This window comes from Zerene cesonia, chromosome 23, assembly GCF_012273895.1.
Source record: "Zerene cesonia ecotype Mississippi chromosome 23, Zerene_cesonia_1.1, whole genome shotgun sequence".
Classification (NCBI taxonomy): Eukaryota; Metazoa; Arthropoda; class Insecta; order Lepidoptera; family Pieridae; genus Zerene; species Zerene cesonia.
The window spans coordinates 1,231,713-1,257,255 of record NC_052124.1 but is presented as its reverse complement, the minus strand read 5'-3'; the positions used below and the strand labels follow the sequence as shown (position 1 = coordinate 1,257,255).

At 32.6% G+C, this 25,543-nt stretch overlaps 3 protein-coding genes across 3 annotated transcripts; all 3 read right to left on the bottom strand.

Annotated features, from left to right (window-relative positions):
• Nucleotides 1–3,139: 3,139 nt before the first annotated feature.
• Nucleotides 3,140–5,027, bottom strand: LOC119836231 (myb/SANT-like DNA-binding domain-containing protein 4). Its single transcript, XM_038361501.1, has 2 exons — nt 4,592–5,027; nt 3,140–4,147 (listed from the first exon to the last, which is right to left on the bottom strand). The coding sequence occupies exons 1-2, from the start codon at nt 4,962–4,964 to the stop codon at nt 3,921–3,923; spliced, it is 600 nt and encodes a 199-aa protein (XP_038217429.1). The 5' UTR covers nt 4,965–5,027; the 3' UTR covers nt 3,140–3,920.
• A 1,365-nt stretch (nt 5,028–6,392) lies between these two features.
• Nucleotides 6,393–13,647, bottom strand: LOC119836229 (alpha-tocopherol transfer protein-like). Its single transcript, XM_038361498.1, has 7 exons — nt 13,276–13,647; nt 11,587–11,728; nt 10,831–10,984; nt 10,364–10,468; nt 9,259–9,406; nt 6,927–7,143; nt 6,393–6,561 (listed from the first exon to the last, which is right to left on the bottom strand). The coding sequence occupies exons 2-7, from the start codon at nt 11,711–11,713 to the stop codon at nt 6,407–6,409; spliced, it is 906 nt and encodes a 301-aa protein (XP_038217426.1). The 5' UTR covers nt 11,714–11,728; nt 13,276–13,647; the 3' UTR covers nt 6,393–6,406.
• A 2,309-nt stretch (nt 13,648–15,956) lies between these two features.
• Nucleotides 15,957–24,554, bottom strand: LOC119836228 (alpha-tocopherol transfer protein-like). The gene is made up of 7 exons (XM_038361497.1): nt 24,494–24,554; nt 20,524–20,654; nt 20,053–20,206; nt 19,406–19,510; nt 18,906–19,053; nt 16,640–16,856; nt 15,957–16,161 (listed from the first exon to the last, which is right to left on the bottom strand). Coding segments are annotated over exons 1-7 (912 nt in total). The 5' UTR covers nt 24,496–24,554; the 3' UTR covers nt 15,957–16,006.
• Nucleotides 24,555–25,543: the final 989 nt, after the last annotated feature.

Sequence of the window (25,543 nt, the reverse complement as noted above, 5' to 3'; positions counted from 1 at the left end):
ATTAACCAAACACAAAGTTAACAGTTGCAAAAACTATTGAAAAAATTTGACAAAAAACGATAGGATTTTCCTAGAATTTATTTTTCAAATTGCAATTACCAATATACATAGCACTACCTACTTAGCATAAGACCGCCTCCTTGGGTTCCTGGGTTCAATTCCCGGGGACGCACAAAAAAAATGTCTCGGTCTGGTAGGACACAGAAGGCTGATCACCTACTTGTCCGTAAAGAAAATCGGTGGAATCAGTGGAACAGATATACATCAACCTTTACTCCGTTTGGTTACTTACGTTTGTTTCACGCATGCGTGATCACTACTTGAGCCTTGCCTTTAACTCTGATTAACAATTTTATCTTAAATTTAATTGTATAATTGTTTTCTGTCTCTTTTTATTTTATTATTTTTCTTTATTTTAATTTATGTATACTTTCTTACTTTTAGTTTTTGAATGAATTCATATCTTTTTACTAATGCATATATGTATCTAAAATTATATTTATTTAATTTATATGTACTTATGTATGTTATATAATACGTTTATATGAACATATTCATGTATTTATATACTTCAAATCTACCTCCTTCTTTATATATTACTTTTTCACAGTTGGTTGCCTGGGAGAGATCACTCTTTAGTGATAAGGCCGCCCGCTGTGCTGGTTTAGTTTTAAGACATTTATTTTAAGGATGCGTTGTGTATGCCAGCACAATAAAGTGTAAATAAATAAAATAAATAAATACATCATCTGCCCCATACACCATTACAGGGGACACGGGACTTCATAAAAACTTAGCATAAACTTGTTATAATAATTTATGTTATTCTAAAATACACACTCAAGACCAGATAGTAGGTATCTACCAATATTTTGAACGATGATCTAAACAATGAACAAAACACAGTTTTTTTATCAATGCCGACTCATAATAAATTTCATGAAATAAAAAATCTTATAAAAATCTAGCTAGTCAATTTGTTTTTGCTTTTAATAATAAATGTTACATGGTCTAAGAGCCCGTAACACGGACGGTTAGCCGTTTATCAAATCATAACATAAAAGCTGATAAATTTATCTGTGTATGCCCACTGGAAAACAGGTGAGAACAAACGGGTATGTAATATATATCTCGGTATGTAATATAATATGGTTTGGCTGTTAAAAAAAAATAAAAAAAATAATTGTTTTTTTTTTAATTTTCTTCTGAAACGACCATGTCATGTAGCTATTACACATGTACCCTTATGCCCTTGTTTTGTGATGGAAAATGTTTTGAACCATTGAAACAATTAACATTGCATTGTTTACCATACTCACACACGCATGCACAAGTAAAACAAGTCATTAGTCGGTTTGCATTAAATCCTTATTTTTAACAAAAAAACTTAACTGCCTTCAAATTTTCAGAATGAGATCATATTTAAATCGAACCACATGGCTGGCACCAGCTTTCAAATAAAAGAATCGTAAAAATCGGTTCACGCAGTAAAAGTTATGAGGTAACAAACAAACAAAATACAATCGAATGATAACCTCTTTTTTCGAAGTTGGTTGAAAATATTACTTTCGCAGTTTCTATTCTCTGAAGCTTTGAAACTATCTGCCACCTGCAGTATCACTTGGAGCCCTCAAGCAAGGCGTAAGGATGGAAAAGGACCTGCAACACCACCAGTGGTAGTGGTATTTATGGCGATGTTTATGGTATAGGAGGGGGTGATGCTGACCAATTAACATTCGATGGAGTACCTGCGATACTTACCTGCTACCTATTTGCGTGCTCTGCAATAGTTTACTATTTTTCTGAAAAAAAATTTCTTCTATTTTATAAATCAGTACATAGGTACAAGGTCAAATGGAAATATCGAAGCTACAGATATTGTGAATTCAAAAATAAATTTGTAGCACATACCACGGACAAATAATATGAAGGAACGACGGCCGATAGCTGTAGTTTATATTTTGTTATCTGTGGCTACACTTTTTCACAATTACATTACCTATATTATAATCGAAATAATATGGGCCATAGGCTATTTTTACTGTGGCAAACATTAATTTCCCGTAGGAAAATCAATTATGATGCGTATTTGAAACACCAAAAATTATTAATTCCGAAAGATGGCGCTATACTATAATTCTCCTTGGACGACGGGTTTGTTCGGACGGGCGGGTTACACTTAGCACAACTACAGATAACGTAACACTTCTCTAGGTACACTAATATTTAATACTAGCTCCTCACCCCGGCTTAGCGCGTGGCGCATATAGTATAGCCGTGAAGTTGAAGCGTATTGTCAACATAACGATGAAAGAATTTTTGAAATCTGTCCAGCAGTTTTTGTGTGAAAACATACAAAATTTTTGTCTTTATAATATAACTAGCCGTCCACCCCGGCTTCGCCCGTGGTACAAATATAGCCTATAGCCTTCTTCAATAAATGTGCTTTCTAACACTGAAATTTCAAATCGGACCAGTAGTTCCCGAGATTATTGCGTCCAAACAAACAAACAAATAACCTCTTCAGCTTTATAATATTAGTATAGATTGCAGATAAGATAGAATTGTGAAACTAATTTTAGTCAATTCAAGCACAATTTATGAATTTGTTAACTACTAATACTAACTGCACTGTAATCATAATGGTTTTTCACCACTTACTGATAGCGTTCCTGATATCCTTTCAGGTGCTTTACTGACATTATATTACACAATACAACAACAACTTACAACTTTCAGTTCAAATAGGTTATTATATGCTCGTAGTACCTAGTTGAATAAGAAATGGCAAACAAAATAATGAAAAAATTCTGTGGTAAGCTTTCTTCTCATTATTTCATATATGAATAAAAAAAATATATATTAATATATAAAAAGAGCCATTAGTAATTTCATTAAATCAATTTGAGTCATGTAGCTCATAACATTTATTTTTGTATTTGTTAATGGATTATTATGGATTGTAAAAATGAAAAGTTTACGCAGTAAATGTACTAGTGGTCCACCCTAGCTTTGCCCGTGGTATATATAAAGCTTATAGCCTTCCTCAATATATGGGCCTATTTAATACTGAAATAATTTTTCAAATTGGACCAGCAGTTCCTGAGATTAGCGCATTCAAACAAACAAAGTCTTCAAGTTTATTATTTTAGTATAGATTATTATTTATTAACTAGTTTTTATTTACACTATTAAGACAATACATAAAAATAATAATATATTGCACCAAATTTCAAAATGCAGAGGACAAAACAGCTGTATCCAATTTGTTTTCACTAGCAGTCCCGGTCTGCATTTGTTTATGACATATATCCTATAGCACTCAGGGTATTATCACTATTTGGTATCATCTCCATCAAAATTACAAAACTTCTTACACTATTAAGTGCAATATAACATGTTAAAAACTAAAACTCCCACTTTTCACAACTATCAAATATAAAAAAAAAAATAAAGAAATGTCATATTTTGTATCTCAACCTAACTTTATATACAATGATACTTTGTATAATAAAAATTTTGTACAGTTAACATGTCCGTTATATAAGTAATGCACTATACCAAATAGCATAAGCAGTGATGGCTCAGTGGTGACAACCTCGGACTTCAAAATCAATAAGTCAGGGTTTAAGACCGGGCGAGCTTGCAGGAAATAAATAGATTTTTCAATTTATCTGCACATGTGTTACATCCAACCAACCATGCTAACTACTGCTTAAAACGGTGAAGGAAAACATTGTGAAGAAACTGGCATGACTAAGAAACAAAAAGTGTGACGACATGTGACATCTGCCAACCTGCACTTGGCCAGCGTGGTGGATTATGGCCTGAACTCATAGGAGGTCTGTGTCCCAACAGTGGGAACATGTATGGGCTGATGATGATGACTATACCAAATACAAATCTATAACCTAACATTGTTATGTGTCCTGTATCTCCTTTTTTAATAGTTCTATTTTCAGAAGAAGGTGCTGCTTTTCTAATTCATACATGGCCTTTTTATGTTCTAACTCTTTTTCTAGAAGCTTTCTCTGAATAATTTTTTGTACCAACGCCTCTGTAATGATTTCTTTCTGAATCTTCGCCATGTCAAGGTTTTCATCTTCCAACTCAATTTCAAGAAATGAATTTTCTTCTTTTGGTTTTTCTGAAACACATATATTACACTTTTAGTATATAAAATTGATTCCTACTAAATGTAGCTAGGTCTTTCCGTCTATTAGTTTGAGCATTTGTTTTTTCTTTTTGCCTAAAATGCTGAACCAATTTGAACCTGACAAATAGTTTAAAATACACATAGAATGTATATTCAAAACATATTGTGTTTGTATTTTGTGTATCTGTAATGCAGAAGAGAAAGAATATATCACTACATTGTATAAAACAAAGTTGCTTTCTCTGTCCCTATGTATGATTAAGTCTTTCAAACTACACAACAGATTTTGATGGGGTTTTTTTTCAATAGATAGAGTGATTCAAGAGGAAAGTTTACATGTATAATAACATCTATTAAACTACTCCAAATCATGTGTATTTTGATTCACATTACTTTTATTGCAATTTATAAATATTTTAATATCATTATATTTACTATTATTGGGCATACTAAAATCTGAATCAAACTGGCTTTCATTTCCATCAACAGAGGGAAGAATAATCCTTTTAACTCTTTCTTCCGCAGGAGTAAGCCGTGAAGGTATGGTCATGCCGTCACTAATTCTGAAGCGCTTCCTAGTATCCCTCTTAATAGCCTCGTACTTAAGCTTAAGATGTTTATGGTCCCGAAACACGGAACCATTGAAGACCCTTTCGATATCCTTCCATGCTTCCTTTTTCTCTTGCCAAGTAGAAGCATCACTTTTTTTATTTTCGATAATATGTTTTCTCGCCTCTACTAACGATATCAGGAGGTCTGTTTCTTCTTGAGTGAAATTAGAACTTCGTTCACGCTTTTGTTTATCCATTTTATTGAAAACGATTTAAAAGTTACATGAAAGAAGGAACAAAATTTTTTTTGTAATCATATTAGAAAACTAAAAAAACAAAACACACGATAACAACATTAAATCAATTAACAGTTGACACTTGACACTTGACAAACCTATGTGACAAACTGCTATATTTATGACATTAACGTTTCGTTTGCAATCGTTACAACGTTCTGCAATCTACAAACACATTTGGAAGACTAAAGGACAAGGAATACTAATAGGTGTTAATATATAATATTTTTTTACATGTAATTAATAATACGATTAAATAAGTACCTATGAAGATGAACTACTTATAAAATCCTACTTGAAAATAATCGAAAAAGAATTGGACGTAATCGAAAAATCGAATCGTTCTTGGTCCAACTCTGTTAATTTACATCAATGATCTTACTAACCTTGCCATTGAAGGTGGTAAGATAACGCAGATGAAATAACGTAAACATTAAGAGGCGTTTTTAAGTGAATAATAATAGAAATGTTATGAAGAATGTTGAACCCTAAAAATTAATTAAATAAATACCAAGTAAAGGACATAGTATAAATACTGTATCTTATCAGTACTGAGGAGACCTTAAATTACGGTGCGCTGTATATCCTCAAATATTGATAAAAAATATATAAAAAGGAAATGATGAATAGTCTATAAGATTTGTCTTTTTTTTTTAAGTGGAAATCTTGCATAGATACCCACGGTTACCGGAGATAAAGCCGTGGGCTATGTCGGATTCCTACCGACCAAAACCCCACTATGTTCCGTCGAGCCACTTAAGTGAAGGGGCCACGGGAGTTGGTTAAAATTCGTCCGCGACCCCTTCGGCCTATAAGATTTGTCTAAAGTAATTTTATTGTAATAAGTAATTTTAATTTTATTAAATAGGAAGAAATACAGTAATTATGTCTGAAAGAAAATTTATCAAACTTTTGATTAAAACTTCTTTATTTTACATGTTCAGATGCAAAGTAATAGAAACCAATTTGAAGGCTAGGGTTGCTAGTTGTTATTTTTCAAAAATTTGCGGTTGTACCACAAAATTTTGACTCCACGGGTACCTTCCTTCTAAAGGCACCCAAGTATTGTTTAAATATGTAACAGTTTATTTATTCACAAAAAACAGATGCAATATAATATTCAGACCATAAATAATCACGTCAGGTCTTAGATTATTAAGGATTATTTAAATCAAAAATACCTGAACCATGAAGGATAATATTTTGAACGGATTAAAATGACCGGTCATGTGGACTCGATGGTTTGTTGACGATATTATTACCTGTTTTAAATTCAATGTGTTAAATAAGATATATCACATAAGCATTTAACATTGATTACGCATCCCCGATTTTCTATTAAAAAAATTGAGTCAAGGTTAAGGCAGATTGAATAATACTAAATGAGTATAACAAACAATTTACTAATCAATATCTAGTTTTTTAAAGGATCCTCCTACACCACCAAATATATCAGTATAAGTTTTCGGTTTCCCGGGCCTCAGCGATTCCACCACTCTCTTCTTGTTTTCATGTTCGAAAAAACTTTTATTCGCTCTCAACTTATTTATTACTTCATCTGGAAATATAAACGTTAGAAAATTAAAATTAATGTTAAGTTTTTCTTTCGTATTAAAATATCGTCGCGTAATAAGGGATTTTCATGGATTTATAATCTATGATAGATGAAATCTAGAATATTCTTATCAAGTGTATTTAACAGATTATAGGCCTATTAAAATTATATCATTTCATTTATATTTTGTTTATCTTGCTGTCACTAATGATCAATATAATACTGTAATATAATATTGTAATATTATCTTAATAATCCTGATTCATATAGCACTTTTATATTTAACTTGGCTTCTATTCTTAGTTTTCTATACTATTTTCCATATTTACACATGGCTTGCCCTATATTAATCTCTATTCAATTCTTACCTAGGAATTCATTTAGTGTCTTGCTATTTCCACCAATATCCTTAGGGAAGGCCTCGACCGGGATATATTCTTGTAAAGTCTTGAATCCCTCAGAGTGTGGTAGCACAACATGTATTAGTTCATTTGCTATAAAGGGTTTCATCATGTTCATAAGCCTTTCAATGAAGGGAGGCGAGTTCAGTAGATGTATCTTCTTCAATTTTATTGGTATTGCTTTCTGAAAGATGTAAAAATTTATTCTAAAAGTAAATTATCTGGTAATTATTTTGTACTAGCTGCGCCCCGCCCGCCTAAGTCCGTATGCCGTAGGAATATCGGGATATAAAGTTGCTTATGTGTTGTTATTCTAGTTGTCCAGCTACTATCTACGTACCAAATGTCAACGCAATCGGTTCAGTAGTAGTAGTAGTAGTAGTAGTAGTAGTAGTTTTTGCGGGAAAAAGTAACACATACACATACATCCATCCTCACAAACTTTCACATTTATAGTGTTAATAATACATTTATAAATTAGTGAATCGTGTATCTTCCATGCGTAGGTGCAGATAAGTATGTTAATATCACGACAAAGTTATAAAAAAATAACAATTAAGATATCAGATCAGCATTTTAATATATTTGTATCACCGGTTGCTTATTCAATATTTTAAAAAAATGTATACGATGGCAAAACGAGTATCAGTTTCCATTGTGACTTTTTTTAATATTTGAATTGATGCTGACATTTGAATATTATTTTTTTTTTATTAAGGGCTGATTTTTCTATCCTTGGTTTTAACTTAACCACCAATAAAGTATTACACAACAAATAACAATATGAAAATAACGATAATTCTTAGGACATATCATAGTATACGAGCAGGTGTAATCTTGTTAAAAATATTGTTTTGAAAAAATAGCCCTTAAATTCAAATTATATAATGATGGGCTAGTTAGGATAATGACAACATAAATTTTTTATTAGACCATAAAAGAAAAAGCCATTCACATAGTTTACTATTGTGACCACAGAAATGCTATCAAATAGCCATAGACATTTGAAATAACTAATGAATTCAGGTGGAGACATTGGCTTTAATATTAGAAATAAAGAGCAAAAGGTACCTATGTTTTTTAATAATGCTATTTAGGGGGATCAAAGGTTAACGTTAAGCTATTTCTTTTTTTCTAAAAAAGGTAAGTTATATCAAAAACATGCCAGTTTTATGTCCACTTTCACAGAACTTTTATATGATTTTATCGACTTAATCAGGGATAGAAAAAGCAGCACTTATCAAGGAAAAAAGCAATACGAATTATTATTCTATTTCCTGAGACTAAATCTTTATAGTTAATGTGTGACTAATTATACTCTTCTTGACTTACTTCTGATAGTTTGCTCGATTTTTAGCAAATACTTGGAGAAGTATAAATAGATAACTATTTTAATGTTGGCCTATTTGAACTTTTTAACAAGTTATTTTATTACTTTTCATATTATAAATGAGCATTTTGTCTATGAATGGCCTAATTTGATCTTGAAAAACAAGTTGTTGATTCTTATTAGCATTCAAAGTTATCCGGTTCATCCTACTCATAATCTAATTCTGGTATATGAAACAATTCGTATCATTTTTATACATAGTTATGTATTTGTGTATATGTATATATTATATTATGTATATGTATATGTTATTTTGCTATTTTGTTTCTCGACCCGCCAGTACTCAATTAATGCTTGTTACCTTTTGCCCGAGTTGCCTGGAAGAGATCACTTCTGAGTGATAAGGCCGCCCAACGAATTGTACTCTTCTTCTGTTTTACTTGTTATTAATATATGTATATATTTTTAAGTTTCTTGTAAAATTTTCGTTAACGAGTAATAAAAAATAGTTTCAAAACTACTTAATATTGTCAATGCGAAATTCGTCAGCTAGTAACGTTTTACAGATAAACCACAGCATTTAGATGTAATTAGAAACAGGAATAATAAGTAACTTTTTGATGAATGAAATTAATAAACTTCTTTTGTTTTATATCACAGCTAGGCTATATTCGTTTTTTGTTTCATAGGAAGTTATTGTCAATTGGTCCTATTTTTCGTATCTGAAATAGTACCCCCTTCTTCTGGGCCGATCGGTGACGTTTTTTGTTGAAATAAAATTATTAGTTGTGTGTGTTGTTTCTTTATATCTAACACATATCTCTTAATATTTTTTTTATCTGATCGAGACGTCCTAAATCGTTATGCATATGCTAATGTGTCGTCAAATTGAGATAATATAGTACCAGTTTTTCCCTGGAGCATAAGTACTAATACAATTCAAAAATCAGTTGTAGTACAAAGACTAACCTGTACATAATACAAAAACTGCTGCACGTTTTTCAAATCAATTTTCGGTGCATGACTCATGTTGTAACCTACGAAGTTGACCACGAGCTCCAGGCCTGGTGCTGTACCACATTCATACTGCCAGAAGTCAATACTCATGAAGAAAGCCCTAGAAAACACTTTCCTTTAAATGTGTTTGAAGTTATTTCGGAACTCAATGAAAACTAGCTTTCATAAATAGACTATGAAATAATTTTTCAAATCGGACCAATAGTTCTTGAGATTAGCCCATTTAGACTCTTCAGATTTATTATCTTAATGTATATAAATTACGTGCCACATTGTTTGTCCGCGATGGACTCCTAAACTACTCAACCGATTTTAATCAAATTTACACATCATGTGTCTAATTTAATATATATAATAAATTACTAAGCGCGTTACGTTTTTGTATCAAACTTCGAAAGATAGTAGTCAACAGTGATAATTCGACATCATTAGTTAAAATTTCGCCACTTCAAAGGTAAGTTAGTGGCACATTAAAATCAAAGTGTACATATATTTTACAGTTAAAACACGTTTCCTTACTAGCTGTGACGTCACTCGCTTGGTAACCGGGTAAAAAGACTATGTGCTAACCCAGACTATAATCTATCTCTATACAAAATGTCATAGTGTCATATAATTTATGGTGGGAGTCGAGCATGCTTCGGCACGAATTGGGCCAGCTCGCACCGGGAAGTACCACATCCCCACAGAAAACGGCGTGAAATAATAGCTTGCTATTGTGTTTCGTACGGTGAGTGGGGGAGGCGGAGGCCTATTTCCTTCTCCCAGCCCTTCCCAGTCCATTCCTTCTTTCCAGTCATCAATCCTTTCCTTATCTCTAATCCCTTAAAAGCGGGCAGCGCATTCTCAGAGGACTGAGCCACTGCGAATGTTCATGGGCGGTGGTGATCGTTTACCATCAGGCGAACCACTAGCTCAGTTGCCCGCTATGACATAAAAAAACATCCATACATCCATCCATCCATACATCCATCCATCCATCCATACTTACCAACTTACGTTATATATTTTAGGTTATAATATTAGTAGGATTAGTAAGATTTTATACGCTACTTACTTCATATTATCAGCAACGTCGAATGTGCTCGGGTCAGTGTTCAATCCATGGGTGTACAAAATTGTATTACCGGCTTTTGATTTTCCGGGGAGAAACACGAACAACCTGAAATTTTATCAGGAGACTCCTCTATCAAGTTGATATTTGTAATGTACTAAAATTATTTAAAGCTCTTATTGAGGTAGTTCCCCAATTAGAATTTTATATTGGCATATGTAAAGTTTTTTAGCTATACATCAATTGAGGTACTTAATTCGATCTTTTTAATCTGGTAAACACAAGAATGTGAATTGAGACACATAACAACAACACACTTATATTTTCTCTATTAATTTTGCATATGCATATGACCACATGTCATCAGCAGCTATCAATTACGAAAATAATTATCAAAATCGGTTCACCCAGTCAGAAGTTCTGAGGTAACAATTTAAATCTGTTCTTTAAAGTGGGTTGAAAGTACGTACTGTTTTTTTAATATCCCCTCCGTTTTGGAGTCAAATAAACGATCCTTGAAATAAGATGTAAAGTGTGTTCGTAATGAATAATTTAGATCCATTAATTGTTTGGCGACTTCAATGCTATTATTGCAACTGTAATATGCGTGTATGATGTCCAAGTCTGAAATTTTGGGAAAACAATAAATATAATATTATCCTCATTAGAAAGAAGGAGAAAGGAAGCATGTTTATTTAACACCATAATTTCTGGACATAACTAAGAATAAACGGGTGGACTTATTTTAAAAAGCGTGGTGCTACAAAGATAACCATGTGCTACACGTAAGGCAGACTTTTTTTGTTTCTTTGTCTTTTTTTACATTTGTACGTTTTGGTAGGATAGTGAGGATATAGGCTATTAGTTGATGGCTACTCTTTCCAGCGTGGAACATTTCATTCCCATGGGCAGGAGGTGAGTAAACATAATAAAACAAATTGCAAACTGCACATAGTGCCAGTCTCGACAAATCTTCCGAGACATTTTTCTGTGCCATCCTGTACTCAGATCACATAATTTTCACACAGAGATAATGCATCTTTTCAATGCTAAAAACATGCCCAACAGTTTGTGTACGTCGTGGCTCAAATGCCAGAATTAAATGCCTAATGACACTTGTGATGCCGGTTGAAAATGACATTATAATAACTACACTTTAAAATAATTCCTATACGCTTTTTTATCATCTTTTTATTTACATATCTTGGAGTGACCTAAAGCTATACCTGTAATATATTTTTCTGGTAAATGCGGCTGTGTTTGCAACCATTTCCGAATCTTGGCTACATCATCAGGAGTTACACCAGTACCTTTCTTGTACTCTTCTTCTACTGGAAACTCCTTGACCTCCATTTTGATACGTTGAACCTATTTAAATTAAAGCTTTAGTATGGTCTAGTACGCTAATACATTAATTAAGGGCTGCTTTGCACGTTGGTCGAGCGTGAAGTTTTCTATGTTTATTTTCCATTATTCAGTTAACAATAGGATTTATATAAAGACATTGTAAGAAGTTCACAAAAAAACATGGCCTCTGTCTATTGTTTGACTCGAAATATGAAAATCGAATGAAGTGAAATAGAGAATGAAAAATTGTAAATACGAGGGTAGATCTTTCATGTCATTACTATGTCATGAATTTTACTGTGGGAGTCGAGCACGCTTCGGCACGAATTGGGCCAGCTCGCACCGGGGAAGTACCACACTCCCACAGAAAACCGGCGTGAAATAATAGCATGTTATTGTGTTTCGTACGGTGAGTGGAGCCGGAGGCCCATATCCTTTTCCTCACCCTTCCTAGTCCTTTCCTTTATTCCTCTCATCAATCTTCTCCTATCTTTTTCCCAATTAAAGTCGGCATTCCATTTGTAGAGGCGTAAGGTCTGCAATTGACCTTACGCCTCTCCAAATGTTCATGGACGGTGGTAGCGCTTATCATCAGGCAACCCACCAGCTCCATTGCCGACTATGACTTAAAAAAAAATTAACGGAATATGATAAAATCATTAATTATTCATTATTTTCTACTGATAACAATATTTATAGTTAATCATTGACGTACATAATTCTTTATAACCGTCACTTATTTAATTGCAATTAGAAAATCATATATTAAACATTATTTAAGCCATTTGATGAAGACCATTTGTTGAAATAAACATGAACCCTGAAAACCTAAGAATTCATATATAAAATCCCTTAGGTATTACTTATTATTTGAATTGAAATGAAAAGAATGAAATATGCACACACGCACACACACACACACACACATACAGACACACACACACACACAAATGCATGTGGGTATACAGACTTGTTTCATGTAATTTAATTTTTACATTTATTGTCAGTTCTTAAAATAACGTTTTTAGAAATTGTATGCCACATATATTTAACCAGCTATTGGTGTACCTTGTAATTGGCGTATTTATTGTGATAATTAATCAGATAATGTAAAATTAGCTGTAAGGTACCTTTTATAAATAAAATAAAAAATAAAAATATCCTTTATTGCACACATGAAACAATAAAATAAGAAAGAGATAGGATATAACGTGCATAGGGCGGCTTTTGTTATGATGCAAACAAAAAACGAAATAACTTGCACAATTGTTTACTAGTAGGTATATTGTTTTAATAATAATAATAATAAATTATTATTATGGAAATGAGAAACATAATAATAATAATAAACATTTATTGTCAACCATAGATATTTTCCGTTGACAAAAGACTTTATTTGACTTGATTTATATTAAAAAGAAGGTGTGATTTAATGTACAAATATTCATATGCTCTGAATAGGCGCATTTATCGCAGTATAATAACAATGAGTGTGCCTGAAGTTGGCCTGAAGCCTTTGCAAGTAATAAAAAAATAATAAACATCTTATAATGCATTTAAAAACTTACCTGATAAATTAAAATTCGTGAACTGGCATACGCACACAATACACGTGTTTCTTTGCACAATCTTTTCTGATATTAATCGTGGTAGTAAGTCCTATCCTATAATCTCACAGACAGATATGCTATCAGAATATTTTTATATAACAATAAATATGTGTGTGTGTTTGGATTTAACATATTTTCGCAAACTCGAATTTCATATTGAATTTGTATTCAAATCTATCGGATAATCTTTCGGTCTGAAGTCAGTTTAACAGTTCGTCCCTTTTTATCCCATTCAGATTTGTATTTGCGTCTCTGATTGTACCTTACTTCAGAGGTTATGGGTCACTATAAGGTGTGATTTTTATTTTAACTGGCACCTTCACTAGGCAGTATACACTGACGCTGGCTAGACGTAGACTAACGAAATATCATTTAAAAACAGATTTTCTTATCGTCTTAATGACTTGTTTTTATGAATAATTCAGAGTTTACATAACGTTATGACACAATAAAGATTTTATAATGCAATAATACACTTGAATACGTATGTGGAAATAACGTTAGTGACAATTTTTTACCGACTTTCAAAAAAAGAGGTTCTATGTTGTTCTGTATGATTTTTCATTGATATTTTATATTTATAATTTAAATCGTTTTAGTTCGAAAGAGTAGTCCTATTATCATACAGTCAGGATCTGGTTATGTCATGGAAATGGAGGAAAAATTAACAATCAATGCAATTAACTATATTGAGTTAATCTGATGATGGAGTCAGACGGTGAATAGTGGAATTCCTCAACGCTGAAGAGCCTTGTTTTTGTAGTTTTTTTACGTACCACTGGCTAGTTCTGAATTCCAACATGACATGAAAATAAATTAAACCTACTTCTAAGCCGGAAATATGTATTCAAAGGATATCTGAACTCTTGCCAGCCAAACCAAGTGGTTAATACATTGAAGTGTAGTCGCTACCACTCTATCTGAACATTATCATTATATGTCCATATATATAAAAAACATTTATTCATGCCTGCCTTGAATGTAAGTTATTGTGGTAGTCGAGCACGCTTCGGCACGAATTGGGCCAGCTCGCACCGGGGAAGTACACCCCCACAGAAAACCAGTGTGAAATAGTGGTCCACTGTGTTTCGTACGGTGAGTGGGGGAGCCGGAGGCCCGTTTCCTTTTCCTCACCCGCCCCAGTCCATTCCTTCTTTCCAGTCGTTAATCCATTCCTTTTCCCTTACCCTAAAAAAGCGGGCAGCGCATTCGCAGAGGCCCTACCTTTGCGAATGTTCATGGGCGGTGGTGATTGCTTACCATCAGGCGAACCACAAGCTCAGTTGCCCGCTATGACATTAAAAAAAAAAAAAAAAGTTTCTGATTTACCGTAAAATAAATTCGTAATGGACAAAGTCACGGGACCGAAGTTGTTTTGTTCGCTGCCATTACATTTATCTATATATCCTGTAGTCGATCGGTGCAAGTTGTAATCAACGATATACGTCAGTTCAAGGTTGGTGAATTACTGTGAATTACATCTGTAGGTCATGGATAGCAGTTTTTTTTATAATACCCACTAAAATTATGGTTTTTATTTTTGACTAGTGGTCCGCTCCAGCTTCGCCCGTGGTACATATAAAGCCTATAGTCTTCCTCAATAAATGGGCTTTCTCAGTAAAATATCTAACACAAAAAGAATTTTTCAAATCGGATCAGTAGTTACTGAGATTAGTGCGTTCAAACAAACAAACAAATTCTTCAGCTTTATATTAGTATGGATAGTTTTCTGGGGGTTTTATTTTTTATTATGATAATTCCTTTAGTTCTCTGTTCCTTGGTTTCACGGTGGACTGAATCATTAATCATAAATTGAATCATTTTCTATGTCAATGACGATTTTAAACATAAAAAAAATGTTTTTATAGTATTTAGTGTTGATAAGACTGTAGGTGAAAGCTGGTTAAAATAAAATACGAAGTAATAATTGAATGATATTTCATTACAATATTAACCTGTGATAAACTTAAATATCTGTACATAACTAGTTGACCTGACGGATTCTCAGACCTACCCGATATAACAAATAAATTTCACGAGAATCGGTCCAGCCGTTTGGGAGGAGTATGGATGAGGAGGAAGGTAACTAACGTTGTGATAGCTGCACGCCCCGGCTCCGCCCGGCTAGTTATTTATCGTGATTGAAATAATACAAAGTATCCTATCTTTTAAGTTGGATCAAACTGCACATGGTGTGCAAATGCCATTAGAATCGGTTGAGTAGTTTAGGAGTCCATCGCGGACAAACAACGTGACACGTAATATATATAAAGATATAGATATAACAAAATAGTAATCAGAACATTTCTGTACATTTATAATTTATTAATCACGTAAAAACCACTGAAAAAAAATTATATGATGAGATATGGTGTTAGATTGCATTATTAAGTTATCGGTATACCACGAAGTACTAAATTTATATAGACAACGCGAGCAAAGCCGAAAGTCGAAATATAGTTATGAATATATAATTTATCTTGTTCATTCTAGTAACATAAACTTGAAATACCTTCTTTTTTATCAAACCGTGTTGTCTTAAAATCATTCAAATAACTGCAATTTAAATGTACGTTGTTCTTTAAATTTAATTAATAGAAACGACATTGTTTGTTTAATATTTTACCAACATTCTTATATATAACTTCTTTTGCTTATATCACTAATAAATTGTACACAAAAATACGAATTAATCAATTTCCAGCTTCTTAAAGGAACCTTCCACTCCGCCGAAAATGTCATTAATAGATTTAGGCTTTCCAGGCCTCTCCGATTCTGTCACACGTTTCTTGGCTTCTTCCTCAAAGAAACGCGTATTCACTTGTAGTTTTTCAATATTTGATTCTGCAATTGGAAAGTAACCTTTAATTAAATTATTCATGAGTTATTTTTTTCATTTTTATTAAGTTCTAGCACCGCCCATGAACATTTGAAGTGGCAAGAGGATATGATCGATTGCAGACCTTACGCATCTACAATGAATAAAGGAATGGACTGGGAAAGGAACAGGATATGGGCCTCCTACTCTGGTATGTATACATCTTCGGTTACTAATAAAATGCTGGCACTATCTGGGTAAGCGTTTTATAAAAAAACGCTCAAATAATTAAGCGCCTAGCAATGGAGTAACAATAAATACATATTTTTGATAAATACCCCAAATAAATCAGTAATATGAACATTCATAAACTAGAAACCAGAGTCCTATTCAGGAATAAATATTTTAAGAGACATTTGTTTCTTAAAATATTTATTCTCTCGTACGTCTACGACTCTTCTTTAACCCAAAAATCCCCCCAAAATTTGCATAATCTATACTCACGCACAACTTCGGACATGCTCAAATACTGTCCACCAGATTCTTTCGGTAAGGCTTCAAGGGGGAAATACTTTTCGATTCCTTTGGACCCCACTTGGTGTATGTGCAGAATGTCCATTAGCTCCTTCTTCAAAAATGGCCGCATCAGCATCAGGAGCTTGTCAACGAAGGACGGAGCATTCATAAAGTGTATCCCTTTAAGTCTGACTAACAGTGCTTCCTGAAACAAATGAGTTAATTTTTGGTAGGTTATTTTAAAATTAAGACACGTGGGGTCTACTGCTGGTAGTGAAATTAATGAGTGAGAAAAGGTGGCAAAACGCTTTCAAACAAATAATGAACTGCTTTCTTACAACCTCTACATCTTTATTTGCTGTTCATAAGAATTTTGTCTTTAGTCAAAAGAGTTTAAGACCATTGAAATATATTACTTCAGTATTCCAAACACTTCAAAACTGGCCATTGATTATTTGCAGTTTTGGAAAGACCTCATATAAAGTAATAAATAAAAATGTAATTATATTTATTGGCATCATGCCCGATAAAGAAGTCAAACATTGTAACATTGAATTCACTTCAAATGAAGTCTTAAAATAGATAAGCAATACTAATACAATATAGTGACTTATACAAAGTGATTTTTTGTTTAAATAAATTGTTTAATTCTTTGTTAAATTAAGAGACGTATAGTTTAATGTATAAATAAATCCCATATTCCAGATATCTAGCGGATTTCACTAACGATTCCGTACATATGAGCTTTTAAAATGTTTCTCTTTTTTATTTTATTTGATAGTCTGGATGAGATCGCTACCTAGCGACAAAACCGCAATTTGTGCATATTTTCTCTTTTGTTTGTGTTTTGCCTATGTCTTTATGTAAATTTGTGTGCAATTAAGTACTATCCATCTATCTATCTATCTATACATCTATACAAGCTAAAGCTAAAGGTGCATAAAAATTGCTCACCCATGCAAATCCTGACGCTTGATTTACCTCGATTTTTTGTTATTTGTTATTAGTGTCAAAAAAAAAATATCTCTAATATAAAACTGCCATACTATCACTGTTCATGAGATACAGCCGACACAATACGACAGGCGGACGGACAGACAGAGAGTTCTTAATTGTAAAAGGTTCCGGTAGGCCTTTATGTACGGAATCCTAAATGATATTAAATAGATAACAGACGTATAATTAATATTTTAAACTGTATTGAGTAGCTACAATGTAATATAAAGATAAAAAACACTGATTAAAAAGCCAAAAGTCAATATCGATTAATCAAAATTAATAAAATCTTTTTGATATATGCAGAATCAACCTTGTTTTTATAAAGTTAATCAATCAATTATAAAAAACAATAAAAATTGTTCTGTGTCTTTGGATTATTCGATTCGGTTTAAATTACCTATGACTGAATAGGCTTTAAGTCTTCCTGCAATCCAGTTAATGTTTTAAATGCGAAAAATTGTTAGGATGGTTGTATGTATGTTTGTTACTATTCACGCGAAAAACACAAACGGATTTTGATGATACTTTGCAGTGGTGTAGCTTATGAGACAGAATAACACTTTTGCTCGAACATAAAAGCGGGTGGTTTGTGACTCGTAAAACTATCAAATATTTTTAGTGTGTGATAGAGAAGCGCTTGACTACCATCTCGCCTGCTGGTAAGCGTAGATGTAGTCTAAGATGGAGCGCGCTTCCCTAGAAGGTACCTGTTCACTCTAACTTTGAAGATCCCCAGATTATGCCCGTCAGGGAACATATGTTACAGTCAAGACCCAGTGTCCATTTTTCTTTTATTTACAAATTATAGTTTTTTTGTGGTCTTCCTGAAGGGCTATTACATTTTAACACGGACGCGTGAATGAAGGTTAACCCTGGTATCGACATGCTTAAGGTACCACCCTTGATGGGAATCACGAACATTGGGCGTAACCTGTCACATGAATGGAGGGGGACGGAGCGCCATAGTCGAACGGGTCCGAGCCGGGAGTGGGAGCGCGGAACAAAGGACCTTGTCTTAGCCGGTGAAGACGGTTTTAAGTAGTGTTACTTACAGGAGTCAGGGTTAGCTCTCTGTTCTATAAATAGTCTAACTAATTTCTAACTATGGAAATCGCGTTACATACAGTTAAACGCAATTTGTAGTGTTACTTACAATGTCACGGTTAGCTCTCTATAAATAGCAGTTCCAACTATGGAAATTGCGTAACAAATACATATTCCAACACAATCTTTTCGCAGTCGGTATTGAACTCACCTGCAAAAAATACAAGAACTGCTGTAACGTGAGCAGATCCAATTTACCGATGTGGCTCAAAGTGACTCCAACCATGTCCACGACAAGTATGATACCAGGGGCGGTTCCCAATTCGTACTGTTTGACGTCCATTAGCATTAGGGCTGCCCTGAAAGTATTAAAAAAAATGAAAAGAGTTCGAAATTCAAATTAAAATCGATTTTCAAATGAGTATGTACTGTTAAAATGTAATTATGGCATTGTAATGTTTCATAATTTACATTCAAAAATTTTGCAGAATCTTGTTATCATCTGTTTAATAAATAAAAAATGTAACTTGTTTCTTTTAACATTTTGCATAATACTTTTTCCCATCAAAATTATTTACTAAAAAGAAGAAATCGAATAACTACGTCTGATGTCATTTCTTTCATAAACAAATGAAACATTGTTATTTAAAGGCAATTAAATTAATAATACAGAACAGGAATTATATAAACCAGTAAATTAAGATTTCATACTTAGTGATGTGCTGGTATACAAAATTCTTAGCATCGGTGTCGATTAATCGATGGTAGACCACTGTGTAGCCATCATATGACAACGTCTCAAGAGGCATAATCAATCTGAAAATTTAAATTGATTTTTTCATAAAGCAACGAAGTTACAAAGAAGATAGTAACGAACTGATACAATAACAAAGTAACAAATACATAAGTAACAGTTTAACGAAGTTATAGATAAGCTAAGTAGCCAATGGACAAGATAACAAAGAAACGAAGTAATTAAGGAATTAATAAACTAATTGTTTTAATATTACTATTAATTACACTAATACTATAAATGTGAAAGTTTGTTTGTCCGTCATTCACGCTGAAATTGCTGAACGGATTTTGATGAAATTTACTATACAGACACGTTATGAGCTGACTTGGGTGATAGGATATTTTTTATCCCGACTAACTGCTCCCTTGGGATAAAACAGCAATCCGCAGCAATTATATCCGGGCGGAGCCGGGACGGTCTATTGTTAATATAAATGAATCGGGAAATAAGCGTAAAATTTGAAATTCGAAAACCATTTTGTAATGTTCTGTTAAGACACAAGAAAGGGTCTTATGGCGAGAAATATCAACAACATCCAATAAGTATAACAACTGATACTTACACAGTTTTCAATGCTCTTATGATGTTCTGATCGACAACTCTGTCCTTGAAGAAGTTCGTGAAATGTGTTTTCAGCGTAAAGTGGAGGTCAAGTACTTGCTTCGTGACGGCCGTGCTACCGTAGCAGCTGTAGTAGCAGAGTAGCAAGTCGAGATCTGGAAAGTTTAATATATAATAGTAGCTATACCTCGCGGTATGCATTTAATCTATACTAATATTATAATGCTAAAGATTTTCTTTGTTTGTTTGAACGCACTAATCTTAGGAACTACTGGTCCGATTTGAAAAATTATTTCAGTTTTAAATTGCCCATTTAATGAGGAAGGCCATATATACCACGGGCAAAGCCGGGGCGTACCGTTAGTATCTAATATTATTTAATATTAAATTAAAACTCTAGGCTTTTAATAGAACAGCTGATTAAGTTAAAGGCGTAATAAATATATACTATCAGATAAAATCGATTACCTACCTGATATATATCTCCATGGTAAATGAGGTTGTGTGTTCACCCATCGCCTAAGAAGTGCTATTTCATCAGGATTTATACCAGTTTTCTTATATTCCAACTCTATCGGCTGTTCTATAGCTGCTTTATCACACCTAGAAAAAAAAAGTATTTTCTTATGTTTGATTTTACGCGAGTATTTACATTTAGGAATTAAAGAATTTTTAACGGATTTTAAACGCAGCCATCAGTCTCCCCGTGACCACGCTCGCTGTAACGTGTGCGAAACAAATCCGTTAAAAAATCTTTAATTCATAAAAAGAGATTAGATACATTTAGTAAATGGTTTATTCTTACAGTTTAATGGATCCATCATAATAATTATATGGTCTAATTTGATTAGACCTATAGAAATAATAAACCACGGGGACTCTGTTGCAAACTTGGATTTTAAACATAGGCGGATCAATGAGTTATTTTCACTATTAATAATAATATCTTAATTTTCATATTTTATGCTATCTAGAAATCTACGCGAAAACGATTAAAACAATATAACTGGCAAACCTCAAAAAAAATTGTGATGCTGGATAATTTACCACAATAAATTATGTATAATTTTAATAAAAAGACCGATTAACTCACTGTTATTTTCGTTTCCGCAAATTAATATATTTTTAAACGCGTGTTTTCCGAGGTTACCTTCACGTATGGAAAGTAGATCTACATTTTTTTCGATCAACTCGTTATTTTTTTATTAATTTGTTTATTTTATACTTTATTGCACACATTATAAATTAAATTTAAAATATGTACACATGGTCTTATACCTAGGTAGCGATCTCTCTCAGGCTATCATATGTATTGCCTATATAGTATATATAGTATTATGTTATCTGTGATATTGCAAATGGAGAGATATTTAAAGGAGGCAAAAAATAAGGATAGTACCAATTTCACCCGTCAGAGTGACCGGAATAAGCTCCTGCCTAATTGCCGAACGCAATCTAATCCCTAAATTAAGGAAATTTGTACATTAGAAATTACAAATGTATATGAGTTTATACGGATGTTTTTACCAAAATAAATTCAGAATTTTTATTTCTGATGTGGTGATTGAACCCTTAGTGGGTTCTCTTGAGCAATATTCAGAGACAATAAGCTCTGTAAAATACCCTAAATAAAGAGGACGATAATTTTCCCCTTCGACACAATGGAATTCAGTTTAATTGCATCGAAGTTAATAAAAACCATGAGAAACTTAACAAAATTAAGCTACAAAAAATTACCACCGAAACATTAATTAATTTAAATGTAAAAAAAATGTAATTGCAGACAAATATTTTCTAGATTTTGAACGGTTATTTTAATGAGTTTTAACCATTTTTTCACTCAGTTACCAAGAAGCTTGTGTATTAAAATAATATTTTTGTAACTTGTATTTTGTATTTATGTCTATGGTAAGTCTGTGGACGATCTTATCTATACTAATAGTATACAGCCGAACAGTTTGTTTACTTATTGAGGAAGGCTATAGGCTATATATATGTATATATATATATATATATATATATATATATATATATATATATATATATATATATATATATATATATATATATATATATATATATATTAAATAAAGAACGTTTCTTAATTAACAAATTCTATCAAACGCATTATAAGCGAACATTAAGTAACTTTGATAAACATTTTTTTTATGAGTTACACCATAAAAACCGGTCGTTGTGTTAATCTGTTATGTTTGTATGTGAGAATTATTTAATATGACCATTGATTATGGCTGCATATTATGTTCATAGTTTTCCTTAAATCAAATTTATCGAATAAGATTTGTTAACAAAACCAGAATTAATGAAATACATACACATGTATGTATATAAGTTTATAATTTACATATTCTAAATGTCATTCTGTGCTAAAATTATGATGATAATATTGTCTTCCTGAACGACGTTTTGTCATAATACGTTTGTCAGTACTTAGTATAGTAAGAACAAAGTCGCTTCCGCTGTCTGTCTGGATGTATGTATGCTTAGAGCCACTTAATTACGCAACCTTTTCATGCGGATTTGTAAATATATAGAGTCATACAAGAGGATGGTTTATCGTAACAGTGCGAGAGGCAGGTCGCTAGTCACGACATCGTATAAAACAAAGATCGACATCGAATTCTGCCGTCAACGTGCCTGTATGCTTAGATCTTTATCATGACACTACAGATTTTGATGGGTTTTATTTTCATAGATAGAGTGATTCAAGAGGAAGGTTTATATCTATTTCGTGTATTATTGCACCCGTACGAAGCCGGGGCGGGTCGGTAGTAATATATATACTACGCTGCCACCCTTTAGGAGAAAGGGTTAAGGAAAGGATTAGCGACTGGAAAGAAGTAATGGACTGGAATTGTAGAGAAATAGGAAACGGGCCTCTGGCTCCCCCAGTCACCGTACGAAACACAGCAGAATGCTATAATTTCACGCAGGTTTTCTGTGGGAGTGTGGGACTTTCCCAGACCGAGGTGGCCCAATTCGTGCTAAAGCATGCCATCCCCACATTGAATTGCTTTCGGGCGCTTTCCGGCTGTTGAATCTGGTTTCGGAATCGGTGGCAAATGTTAAATTAAAGATTGGCGCTCCAAAGCGGTTGTAATTATTTATTTTGACGGTTTATGAGCGTTATTGATCCTTCAGCCTACTTGAATCAATAAATGCTTGAGTTTGAGTTTGAGTTTATACGTATACATCCTCATTGTTTGTTCTTAAGTTAATGTCACCTAATATATTTATTTATAAGATTTCATTATGAAAAACTCATTTATATTCTCTTTATCAACCATTAAAAAGCAGCGCATTAGCGAAATACATACAAGTCCATTCCTAGTGTGTGAATTTTTAGATACTCGTTTGAATAGAAACTATCATAATACTTGTATATTTCCGTGTTCGCTAAGGTCAAAAACGCTAATAATAGATATATATTATTACAATTTAATGCATTTACACATTTATATATATATGATTTTGAAATGAAGGTATAAATTTTCTGACGAAATTGGCGTGAATTGGTTTGAAACAATTATATTTTAAGGCATTGTCCTTTTTAAATTGTAGGTACAATATACAGAGGAAGGTTAAGGTTATATGAGCTTAATTGTAATTGAACATGTTTTTACAAGTATTTTTTCGTAAAAAATAAGCTTCATGTATGACGTACGAGTACTAATAATAAAAAGCTGATGGTTTCGTTTGTTTGACGGAACCCTAATCTTAGGAAATACCTTTTCCTTTCCTTACTCCATTCCTTCCTTCCTGACATCAATCCTTTCCTTATTTCATCAGTTACTCCTTAAAACCGGACAAAGCGTTCGCACAGGCACTACTTCTACGAATGTTCATGGATGGTGGTGATCGCTTACCATCAGGCGAACCACCTGCTTAGTTGCCCGCTATGACATAAAAAATCATGTTAGGCGCAAAGCCGGGTTGGACCGTTATAGTAACGGATTGGATTATAGAATCCAAAAGTCCAAAATCCAAAATATATATTATAGAAATGTAACATTTGTTGTTTAACATAATATTTCATCTCTATAATAGTTGCTACTACCCGGGCGGCGCCGGGTGAGTGTCTAGTATTAAAATTAATTTGTATATTACCTAATAAGCTAGGATGAAAACCGTTTGATGCATCAAACAGAGACTTTCCTACTATGATTTTTTGTATGAGGTTCTTCCTTATGTTCAATACGTTTTGTTAGTGTTATTATTTTTTTGTGGCTCATAATCGCATAGTATTGTATGACTAAACTATATGCAATTTTTAAATATAATAAAAAATACAGCCGTCTATAATACGTAACATTTAAAATTCCTTAATTATTATGGATTAGAATCGAATTCGAAACACCGTTCAAGGAGTAATTAATTTATATTAATATTTTTTTTAAATTGCCAATAAAATATTAACTTACATCTTAATGCATATAGGTTTTCACACGTGCGAATAACAACACAAATCACAACTTTGTGATCAATCGCAGAGGCTGAACAAGTTCGCTCAAGACAAAAAAAGGCGCGAAAAATGTATAGAGGCAATTCGCGTATTTTGTTTTTTACAGGTAGTGCACCTTCGACTTAAAAAAAAACTTTAGTTTTAATTTTCTTTTTTCGAATTTACTTTTTTTTCGAAGATTGCTTATTGTTTTAATTTTTAGTTAGTCTATAGTTGTAGTAGTAGGTAGTATTATACTAATACATCCCTTTTGATTTCTAAGAGTAGTAAGTTTTCTTCATAAAATTATTCCGCCATGTTTCAAGTCTAGAAGCTTCCGAAGTACAGTTATTTAGTTATGTATAATAAAAACAGACTTACAGATAGTTTCATGAAATTACTTTTTTAAAAGTCTTTTTATAGAAATATCATGTAACTAAGTTAATATTAAGTAACTAAGTTAATAAAAACCAAGAATGATTTTTTATGTAAGTTCAAAATGTTAAAATAAAACTTTATTTGCTATTATGTACTTGTAAAATACCACTTATATAAAATATTTTTTAATTTATAGGTTTAGATATAAGTATTTAAAAACATTTTCTAAAAGTGTTGACGCAGATAGAAAATCTATCTTAATTACCTGGTAACGCGGAAAAAAATATAAAATAATTAATGTGTTAAGCCACAGATAACATAATAATATAAAAATTAGTTAAACCATTTTTTATGACCGATTACACACGATCGATGTTAAATGCGTCAGCTAGTCAGAACAAAAAACTTAGGCTTGAGCCATGTACAAAAGTAATAATTAAGGTTACATCATCTTATGAATTTTAATTATAAAATTATTTGATATCAACTCACGGTAGTATTAAAAAAATTATAAAGGATATTGTACTAGACTACTAAAAATTATAGAGGATACAAGGATATTGTACTAAATAAATTGTATCTTGTTTATTTATTTATTTATTTATATTTTAATAATTCTGGCGTTGTGCACCATCAACCTCTTATTAGTCAT